Here is an 11945-nt window from a genome sequence, read left to right as displayed (position 1 = left end):
AGCTGAAAATCTGAATGGTTGGCTCAGTATTGGGTCATCGTAGAAAGGAGAGGGTGAGGCGAGGGTGGTGCAATCATCAGCTGCTACACATCAGGAGGCTGATGAATCCTACACACTGCCCCTTTAATGTCGACACGTGGAGCCAGAACTAAAGATTTCTTACTTACTAATCTTATTTGAGTAAAAAACAGTGACAATGCGCATTAAATCTTCTCAAATAACTTCTGATCCAAACAGAAATGACAGATATTTCATTTATGATGACATAAAAGGTCAAATTAGAAAGTTTCACTGGCTGGAAACAGAAAAAGTTGAGAGTTCATTAATCATCTAAGTTGTCTATTTATACATTTGAATGTGTTGAATCACTTTTACATTACATTAAAGCTGCCTCCAAAGTGATCCACCATCATGGTACTGCAGCATGTGAGCAGCCAAACTTTTACTTTGAAGGTTAAATCACCTCATTCCGGTTTCATTTTGTCCCTCTGCGTCCTCTTGACGCAGTCTCAGTAGTAAACTTCAGGCTGCTGCTGGAGTGTGTGTAGAATGGCGCAGGCAGCAGTTACGCACCAGTTACGCACCAGTTACGCATGACCTGACAGTTCAGCCGCTCCTCTCTGAAGCGTGGATAAAATATAGCAGCTGATTCGTTAAGTCTAACATTCCCATTTAGCACGCTGACCTTTAAATGTTACAAGTCAGACAAACCAGTTCAGGCTTTTTCCAACAAGCATCAGCCTGACTGTTGAGCAATGCAGAGGGATCATGCACCCGGGCTCATTAAATCATGCCCAAACCAGATCAGCTGTGTGTGTGTGTGTGTGTGTGTGTGTGTGTGTGCAAACCTGAAAACCATTGTTTGGCTGTGAGGTCTTTTCTATGAATACAAGACAGAACAAATCATGTTGGAGCAAGAGAGAAACTACAGCTTCAGGCCAGTGATGCAACAGACCTGCCAGAACTGCAGTGTGTTAAAGAGTTTTATTGGCACTCTGCAAACACAACGGAAAAACAGAGTGCAGCAGCACGCCCTGAACAAAACAGACACAAAGACTTTACAGACAGTGTCACCTAGAATTACACACAGTGGTTCTCTAAATAAAGGAACTCACAGTGACATTTGTCACTTCAACATGAACAAGTCCTCCAAACCTCAACGGAACAAGAAACGCGAGAATATAAAATTTAAACTTCGGTGGAGCCTCCTAACCGGGACACACCGGACCTTTAATGCACACTTTCTAACTCCAACATGTCTGATCAGTCTTGAGTTCCAGCATCAACACGAGCAGCTGGTTTTTGGCGTCGGACCGGGTCGCTGTGCTCCCATAACCTGCCGAACTCCTTGATGAAGGGTCGCACCAGGTCCGGCTCCTCGGTGATGAGGATGTTCTCCATGTTGTTCTGCACCGCGTTCAGTGTCCAGTTGAGGGAGCCGGTGAGGAGCAGCCGGCCGTCCACCACTGCGAACTTGTGATGCATGTGCACGGAGTTCCTGTTGCTCCGCACGCAGATCCCTGTAGGGCAGAGGGCAGGTGGAGGTGTTGAGCATAAAGATGATCACTACAGAAGGAGCTTTGTGTGAAGCCTGAGGAGCTCCTCTAAGAGTGTAAGAGTTTCCTAATGGACCTGAAGCTGTAAAGAGAAGGATGAATACATCTAAATCCATTTAAACTTTCACTATTTAACTCCACTCTAACATTCAGGTCAGGTTTGATATTTTGTCATTGGAGTTGCGCTGGCATTGTACATGCGTGTAGTGACAATAAAAGGCATTCATCATTCATTCATCATGTTTTCATCCTCTCCATAAAATCATGAGACACCGAGGGGCGAAATCATGAAAAGCAGGTTTGATCTTTTACTAACTAACACAGTCTGAACAGGTTCACTTCAGCCTGACCGCTGACCAATCAGATCACTGAGTTTACAACAATGTGACAAGAAGCATCAACAGATTGATGCTTTTTACGTGTAGCATATTTTCAGAACGGTTTGTCCATCATGTGACAAAAAAAGTGTATTATAAGTATTTGATTTGATCTCATCTCAATCCTTCATTCATGGTTCTGATTCTGTGTCTCAGTGTGAACAGAACCAGCTTCATCACAGCGGTTATTATCCAGGATCAGCAGAGTGAGTTTGAGGGAAGCCGTCCAGACAGACAGACCTTCAGGACGAGAAAACCGCCGAAATAATGAACGTCAACACTTGATTTTGAGGAGGTGTGCGACCTCCATCTTATCAGCCCACTTCCTGTCTGCCACTTTTAACAGACGTGTGCACGGATCATATCGTCACTTCCCTGAGTACAATGAATGCTGCCCCCACCCGACAAACACAGAGAACTATGAGCATGAACAAGCATGAACTCGTTTATTTCTTTTATCCAGTCTGAGCAGACGAAAAGCTGTGAGGCAGGAGAACGAGCTCTCAGATCTGTTAAACCTGGGCCTTTATATTTTACTTCTGATTCCTCACGTGTGTTTATTATGATCTTTTTCTAGCACAACACAACACCATCTCTTACTGACACTGTCGTGAGCCTCTGGAACCCCACAGAATATGAGTATAGATACAGCTGAAGAGTGACAGGAATGTGGAGAGAGAGCGAGATGGGGAATGACATGCAGCAAAGAGCCGCAGCTCGGATTCTGATCCTGGGACTGAACCTTTCGTACATGACATGACAGTCATGTAGGACTTTTTTGAATATTGCAACTTAGAAAAAAGCATTTTGTTGACTAAATAACTGCAGTAATGTATGTGTATGTATGTATTTTACATAAACCTACATTCAAAACAAAAATATGAATTCTGTTGAGAATGTAAATATTTTGCAGACTAAATGAAGGGATTGGATATCAGTGTGCAAAAGGTTAAGTGCATTTCCCTTAAAAAAGAAGGAAAACAATTATCAGAAATGTGTTTTTAATTTTGGCCTCTTCCAGGCAGCGTGTCCTCTCGACCCCTCTAATGGCTTTGTGTAAATGCCTTTTCAGCTTTTTAGAATTTATTCAACTCAACGTGAAGAGCCAGAGACGACGACGAGCAGTGAACGCAGACGGCAATTAAAGGTCGATGTAGTTCCTGCGTTGACCCCAGGACGCACTCGGCTCCTTTAAGATCATTCTCCCTGATCCACGCGTCAGTGGAAATCTCTCTTGTGAAAGAAATGTTTCATAAGCAACCAGCAAACAAAGCCAGAGCACTGAGGTTATGTGTCATATTCAGCTGCTCGTGACAGAATCAGTATGGAAAGACGAGTCGATCATCCTCAGCACTAAAGTTGCTCTCATGAGGTTTGCAGTCAACATACACACACACTTAGAAACACTTTGCCTAATGAAATCTGTCGTCTGGTTGCCAATTTCTTACTTACTTAATTCTTACTTAACCGTATGCAGCGGCAGTAATTTCTTAAATGAGAGAGAAGGGCTGAGAGAGAAAACGAGACAGCGTGAGTCTGACACAAAATCTTTGAGAGCGTGATTACACTGACTCACAGGAAGGAGGGCTTGTAGTGGCAACTTCCATTTACCCAGACTGTTCCTATCATCGCTCTGTTTACCAGTGAGGAACCCTGGGAGACTTCCCGACCATGACACTGACAGTCAGAGAACAGAGCGAGCACCTTTCCTTGAGTCATCCTTCCCGTATTTCAAGTGAAATGTGTCTCTAATAATGATCCCACAGAGGTTAGTGCGACTTTTTGATATCTCGATACAGCCTGGGAGATGCTTCGTCATCGTGACTGTGCATCATGAGACATACACTGCTGTCCTTACCGGCCTTACGGAGGACCCCTATCTGGGAGCCAGTGATGGCGATGTAGTCCTTGTCAGAGAGGACTCGGACGGTGACGCCCCTGCTGTGCAGCACCAGCACAGCCCTGCTCAGGTCCATGTTGGAAAAGGCAAAGACACACAAGTCCAGAGAGGACGAAGCAGACATGAGATGTCGGAGAAAACGAGAGAAGGAGGTCTCCACGCCGTGGGGCAAGGAGCAGAGACAGGAACTGGAAAACAAGAAAAAAAGACTAATTAGTGTAACGTCTGCAGATCTGAACATGTTTCCTGAGACCAACTGTCAGCTGCAAGAGCTCAGGTACTTAAATATAGTTATGGAAAATATATTTTATCGTCATCTTGACTAAAACAACCAGATTTCATGTAGGTACACTTGATTATCTGCTGTTCCTCAGTCACATGAACATAGCACACTGCTTACTGCAGGGCTACTGAGGCCACGCCCCCTACCTGCACAGGTGATCTCTGTACCTGGACCACACTTTAGAGCCCAGAGCACATAGAGACTGTTGAAGACACACATGTGAGCTGGTGGACTACAGAATATTGTTCAATAAGATAATTCAAACTTGATAAAGTTCTACTTACAAATAAATCTGCTGAAATGTTTTTTAATTATTTTATTTTTCATGTCTGCTTATGACAAAACTAAATGTTTAGATTTATGTTTGGATATGACACAGTTTGTCTAAATTACCACCAATTTACAGTTAATTCACATACATTTCCATAATTCCCATGGATATTTGGAATATTCCCAGTATTCCTGAACTTTCCCATGAAAAGTTTCTGGAAATTTACCGTAAACTTCCGCACCTTTGCAACCCTGAGTATGACCAAACTAACCTTTGGCCGCCAAACTAAAGTCACTTTGAAATTAACATGTCATAATCATACCATCCAAACAAATGTGCAAAACAACCACACACACGTCCGCTTATGATAAAACTAAATGTTTGGATTCATGTTGATACGGTTTGTTTTTAATTACCACCAACTTATATATTTTTAGATATTTATTTTATATTTTTTACATCTTTTACTTATATTTTATATGTCATGTTCATGCTGTTTGCACGGGATAAGAGGAAAACGACGTTCCAATACTCTGTATGTCCTGTACATGTAGCAGCATTGATGATAAAGCTGATTTGAACTTTCCAGTTTGGAATATTCCCCAAACTCCCCGAGCATCACATCCCATGTAAAGTTTATGGAAACTGACGGATCTGTATGCATGAATATGAATATAGTTTGTAGTGGGCGTCAGGACCTCTGCAGTTTCTTGGTGTGATTTTCTGTAAAAGGTCAAGAAGGTCACATAATAACTTCCTTTGACTGGACACAGTATGCCTGCACTTACTGAGGCTGCAGATGCAGATGCAGACAGAGGTGAGCAGGTGGAGCTGCTGAGGTGATGGAGATGGCAGTGTACAGGTGCTCCACTTACTGAGATGGAGCGGCAGATGCAGATGCAGATGCAGATGCAGGTAGGGTGTACAGTGTTGCCACGCAGGCACCTCAGAGGGAAGACAGCACCTCGTTGCGGGGTCTCTCGGGTCTGAGGCGCCGCAGGAGCCAGCCAATCAGCTCCAGGCTGAGGGAGAGGCCACCACGCCGAGGCCGACCCCCTTCCGGTCCACACCCTGAGCGTTCACCACAGGAACCAGAACCAGAACCAGAATCATAACAGAACCAGAACCAGATCATAACAGAACATCACCATTTAAAAACACAGAGACATGCACGAGCTGCAGGTAACACACCTGTTAGCCTTTGTCGCCACCACCGGGGAACAGGATGCACCTATATATGTCCTCAGGGGGGCTGTGCGTCCATGCTTTGACTGACGTGTCTGCAGCATGAGCGGGTGAGCGCACACGCTCTCCTCCAATCACAGAACAGCTACCGGCGGCCGGAGGTAGTCGGGGGTAAGCTCGTAGCAGCAACGTGTACCTCAGCAGCCGCACAGGTGAACACAGCACACCTCTGCCAGGTTAACGTGGACTCTCACGACATGTCGGACCGCTGCGGCTGGGTTCCGACGTGCTCGAGCGTGTCGCGAGCCCGTTAACGTCTTGTTATAATGTCGCGAGGCTGGAAACAACAGGCGTGCTAACGTTAGCCTGCTAACCTCTGGAGCTGTTTCCCGCTCTCCTCCTCTCACAGGTGTCATTCCTGTTCTGTGTTTGTATCACAGACAACACCCGGTTCGGTTCGGTTCGTGAGCTATGGGTCGCCGTAAGTCCAAAAGAAAGCCGCCTCCTAAGAAGAAGATGACGGAGACCTGTGACTCTAGTTCACCTGTCCCTTCGCGCAACCACGAGAAGTCCTGTGACGTCAAAATGTACCACACACACACCCACACACACACACACACACACACACACACACCTCACGCACACACATCTCACAGCACACCATCACACACACACACACACTCACACACACACTCTCTCACCACACACACACACACAAACACACACCTCTCACACAAACACTCTCACCACACACACAACACCACTCCTCACACACACACCACACTCACACACACCCTCACACACACTCTCTCACACACACCACACACAACACCACACACACACACACACACTCTCCCACACACAACCCACACACACTCTCACACACACACACCACACTCTCACACACACACACACACACTCTCACACACACACACCACTCTACCACATACCACACGACACACACACACACACACCTGTGCCTTCTGCAACCACGAGAGCCGTGACGTCAAAGGTAAACAGCACAGACGCACACACCTCTCACTCTCACCTCTCTCTCTGTCCGTCTCACACTCACACCTCCACCACACCACACACACACACACACACACACACCACACACACACACACACACACCATCCTCACAACTCACTCTCTCTCTCTATCCTCACACACTCTCACACACCACACACATACACCTGTTGATCACCAGGTTGGTTCTCAGGTGACTTCGTGTTGTTCTGTCTTTCACAGGAGCCGGAGCAGGAACACTGGGATCATCTCCTGCACCGTCTGCCTGGAGGAGTTCCAACCCCATCACCTGTACCTCCTTACGGAGACCAGGTCCTCACACAGGACAGGTGTTCGCGTTCGGTTCAGTGGAGCGTGTGCGTTTTCCAACACCGGCAATCCGCACGCGGGGAACACAAGAAACGCATCGGTGTACAGGACAGACGTTGATTCAGATCCTCAAACCATGCTGCTAAAAACCTTGGGCGTCGGTACTATATGACGTCTTTCTCTCTCGAGCACATTTCCTCCCCTCCGAGCGAGGTCCATGTCGCTATGCAGTGTACAATATTAGAAAATCAGACCGTACCTGACCCAATATGCGCTCAGGCTCTGAACAGGCTACAGTCAGCTCCCGCGCATCGATTAGCTGCACACTCGCTCTTTGGCTGGCCTACCTGCCCGCGCCCCGCGATCAAACACTTTGCAAATGGTCGCAAATGCCGCAGGCGGACTGGTTTTCAACCAACCTAAAAGGTCACATGTCACCCCACTCTTCGCGACCGGCACGGCTGCCTGTAGCTGCCAGAATTAAACACAAAGCTCTGACGCTACCTACAAAACCACCTCAGGACTGCCCCTGCCTATCTCAGCGTGCTTATCTAAGTGCGGACACGTCCCGACCAGGGGCTCCGCTCATACAACCGTCTAGTGCGTACCCCGTCCTCTCGCAAGCGAGGTCACTCAAAACTCTTCTCTGTGGTCGTCCCCAAAGGTGGAATGACCAACCATGGCACACGGGCAAACCCGGTTTTTGCCAAGCGCCCCCCATGAAACAAATGGAAAACCGACGTTTCTATTTGATTTATCCGAGACGTTATTTCCGGGGAAAACCGGAGGTTTTCCCGCGGAAAAACGCGGTTACAATCAAACTTCTTTGTGTCGTTATATTTTGGCAGCAGCAGACTCAGATTTAGAAGCTGGTACCTGAAAAAACAGTTTCCATTTAGCACTGATCCACCTCGATGATCTCAGAACATTCAGGATGTCGGTCTTACAAAGTCTACTAAAGGCTCACGTCCCGACCAGGGCTGGTACGCTCCGCTCATACAAACCGTCTAGTTGTACCACTCGCCTCTCGCAAAGCGAGGTCACTCTAAACTCTTCTCTGTGGTCGTCCCCAAATGGTGGAAGGACCACAACGCTACTAGAACAGCAACATCCCTTTCTCCCTTTAAAAACTTGTAAAACCTTTCTGTTTCCAGAATGCTTCCCTGGCCTAACAAAACTAACAAAACTAACAACTACTCTGTGCTCCTTTACACCTTTCTCAGCTTATGCCTCTCCTCGTAAGGCTTGGATAAAGCGTCTGCTAAATGCAATGAATGTAATGTAATGTAGGTGTGACGTGCTGCTTATTATTCATTACTAGGATCAGGTGTTGAGGAAAATCGGTGTCCATTCAGTTTCAGTGGAGGACGGTCCAGTTTGACACAACCGGCAGTCCACAGCACGGGGGTTGCCACAAAGAAAGCAGCCGGCGTGCAGGAGAGACGTTGATTCAGATCCTCAAACCTCGACCAGACGTCCTGAAATGTCTCTGAGATCATCGAGGATTCATGGACTAACTCTGAATTACTGTGTGTTCTGATTTTTCAGGTACCAGCTTCTAAATCTGGAGTCTGACTGCTGCAAAATATAACGACACAAAGAAGGTTTGGATTTTGTGTATCTGACGGTTTTTTGCCCGTGTGGAACAGCACGCCTAAAAACAAAGAAAAACCGACGTTATTGATTTGTATCCGAACGAAAAAGTCGGATACAAATCAACTTCTTTGTGTCGTATATTTTGCAGCAGGCAACTCAGATTTAGAAGCTGGTACCTGAAATAAACACAGTTTTCATTTAGTCATGAATCGATGATCTCAGAGACATTTCAGGACGTCTGTGGAGGTTTGAGGATCTGAATCAACGTCTCTCCTGCACGCCAGCGTTTCTTTTTGTGGTGACCCCGGGTCGTGGACTGCGTGTGCAAACGGACCGTCTCTCCACTGAAACTAATGGAAACACCTGATTTTTCTGCAACGCCTGATCCTAGTAATCGAATAATAAGCAGCACGTCACAAACAGTCTGAGTTATTTTATCAGTTTGCTGGTGTCAAAGTTTGTGCGTTTATATTTATTCACAGCTGAGCTTTTATCCAAAGCTGCTTTCAGAGAAGAGAAGATCGAGGTGCATGTTAGTGCTGTGACAGTTCTTAAAGGACGTTTAGGAGTCGACTTGTTACTTGCTCAGATTGGTCATTGTTCCTATTTATGTGTGTTTTCCTGGATTTATTTTGAAATCCGACAGATTTCTGTGCTGTTTGTGGCTGGCTTCCTGTCAGCTGAGTGCTGTGTAAATTGACGTGGGCTTCATGCAGAGCTGAGCAGGCTCTGGACTCTTATGAAGCGACGGCAGAAGCGGTGGGGGTGAAACATTGACTAGAACGCTGCGTATCCAGTGCGTCAGCAGCCAGTGGACACACAGAGAGTGTACCTGTGCAGCAGCGTTTACATTTCTCATCGAGTCATTTAGCAGACGCTTTGATCCAAACACTCAGCTCAGTGTGACGAGGAGATGTTAGGTGCAGCAGTGAGTACTGTGACAGCTGTAGAGGGACAGATTATCATTCCAGCTTGTTGGTAGTGTTGTAGGGAGGTCCTCTCTGAAGAGCTGGGAGGTCTTCAGGAGGTTTGTGAAGGTAGAGGGACGCCCCTGATCTGTAAGGAACTGTGGTAGGACGTTCCACCGACGGGAACAACAGACGAGAAAAGTTGGATTGTCACTGAGGCGAAGGTGGTACATCTGTCTGTGTGAGACGTTCAGGTAGGTAGGTGCTGAACTGGAGACTACTTTGTAGGTGAGCATTAAAGATCTGAGTTTGAATTTAAGGTAGACGGTGAGGCTCCATAGAAGTGGGGTGACATGTGACTTTGATTGGTTGGTAGACAGGCGAGCGCAGCGTTCTGGATCATCTGAAAAAGGTTTCACGGGCAGGCTGATGCCCGTCAGGAGGACGGTACAGTGAATCCAGTCTGGAGTTGAACAGCTTTGTAGGGAAACAAATGATCTTAAATCCACTTACTAGACTTCTTGGCTCTTTCAGCCGGATCCTACGAGTGTGTAAGAAGCGTCTGTCAGACGGTCGAACATCTCAGGATCCACCCACAACAGCGACTCATTGCAGCGGCTGAGGTCAGAGAGGAGTCACGGTTTCTCCCTGCGATCTCGCTCTGTCTCGTTCTTCATCTGTCACCGTTCGTGTGAAGGAATCATTGTATGACCTAGTTTCTGATTGAGGCCTACATCGTCCAGCTCTGTTGTCATGGAGCTAGCTCAGACTGGGGCCACACAACACCACACACACATCACCCTCACCTGTGTGTAGCACCACCTTGCTGAAACTCACATGAAGGTGTCCACAAAGACAGCATGTTACTAGACAACAGTAAAAACTAAAATAAAACAGATGACACGCTGATCTCCAGATGTCTCACACGCTGCTCTGACCTGTTAATGGAGCTTCCTGTCAAACTATTCTATTAACATCCGACAACTCCCGCGAGGCTGTGACTGCGTTTCATGCGTGACAGATGAAACAGCTGTTTTATGGAGGATAGTGGAAAAAAAGGCAGCACGTAGACTTCATTCATGTTTCCTTTTTATCCTTAACCCAGCGCTCTTCAGATCTGTCAGAGCCAGTCGATTGTACACGATTGGATAGATGCCTGTGAAGCAGCCAATCAGTAGCCCTCGTGGTGCCGGAAGTCTTTCGGTGACGGGATGAGGACTCTGGTCTCGAAGCTGGTGCGGAGACATTCTGAAAACTCTTCTTCTTCACGGTGTCCTCGGCTTTCCAGCTGTGTGCGAGGTCTTCGGTTCCCGTTGTCTCCTGACTTCTGTTTAAACCACGACTCTAGTTCTGATCGCGTTTGCATGTTCAGTGTAACTGGTTTCTCCTCACACTTTGAGCGGGAGGTTCTTCTGTTCAAGCACTTTTTTTAAATTCTTTTGACGGTTCTCAGGAGTTCCTCTAGATGCAGTGAGACAACCTTTAAATAGTAGTTGTTGAACGTTCTAACGTTCGTTTTTTTTCATTACTTTCTTATATTATTTTGCCTGTAGTGAGAGTGAGCTCCCGTCTTTTTAATGTCAAAACAATAGAAGATTGAATCTTTTTTGGTTAGTGTGATGAGAAGAAGGATCTGCACAGACACGTCAGACATGAACTTTTTCCTCCACAGTCACGCGGTGTCGCACACATCAGCAGCAGGACCGACATTTCCAGGTAGGCTGCTCCGTGCAGGTGTGATGATTGACACGGGTTGTGTTCACGGTAATAAACCACCACACTCATCCCACACAGGGGCGTGTCACAACATTAGGTCATTCCACTGGAGAGAGGAATGGATAAGTTTAAGGCTTAGCTGCTACGTTCAGAAGTTTTGAATTGTTTCTTGATCATTCAGTTTTTTTCAGTTGATCGCGTGGTGTCTCTTTTAGTGCAATGTACAGAAACTGTAATCCTATTGAAATCCAATCAGCAACATGTTGGGTGTTATTTTCCATGCAAAGCACATCAGTGTTAAAGAGCATGAAAGGAGCTGTTTGTTTTTTTTTAACATCATGAAACGTGTAAATAAAGGAGCAAAAGACTTGATACAAGAAGTGTGGTGTTTTTTTTATTTTTTATAAAGAATATGAAACATGATTTAAAATCCTGACACACTGGATGTCCACTCTTTAGCTGAATGGAGAGTCTTTTATTTCAGGTTGTGATTCAACCTCAGCACAAACATCTCGAGCGCCACCAGCTGGTGACAACGAGAGGAGCAACCTTTACATGAAGTGAAGAAAATGGTTTTAGGAAAATCAAATACTTTTACACTAATACTAGGATAATACAACGCTCTGTACTCGTGTTGAGTATAAATAGATTAATAGTAAAAGTTAAAGAACAGACTTCAAATGCAGGTTTTTATTCAAGTTCAGTGCTTTTATATACATTACAACACAACATGCTTTGTTATTAAAGTGAGTATTATAACATGAGATGCTCCTGAGCTGGAAAAAAACACATTTAATAGTGCAGCACTTAAATTC

At 46.0% G+C, this 11945-nt stretch overlaps 1 protein-coding gene across 2 annotated transcripts in view; it reads right to left on the bottom strand.

Annotated features, from left to right (window-relative positions):
- Positions 1-965: 965 nt before the first annotated feature.
- The window catches only part of pld6 (phospholipase D family, member 6), a 20204-nt gene continuing 9224 nt past the window's right edge, over positions 966-11945 (bottom strand). For both annotated transcript variants that reach the window (XM_027283643.1, XM_027283644.1), the window contains exons 4-5: positions 3792-4021; positions 966-1520 (exon numbers count right to left, since the gene is read on the bottom strand). In XM_027283643.1, coding sequence (XP_027139444.1) covers positions 1264-1520; positions 3792-4021 — 487 coding nt within the window. In that variant the 3' untranslated portion in view covers positions 966-1263. The remainder of the gene's footprint in view (positions 1521-3791; positions 4022-11945) is intronic.

Source organism: Larimichthys crocea, chromosome X (assembly GCF_000972845.2).
Source record: "Larimichthys crocea isolate SSNF chromosome X, L_crocea_2.0, whole genome shotgun sequence".
Lineage (NCBI taxonomy): Eukaryota > Metazoa > Chordata > Actinopteri > Sciaenidae > Larimichthys > Larimichthys crocea.
This window is presented reverse-complemented; position numbering and strand designations above follow the sequence as displayed.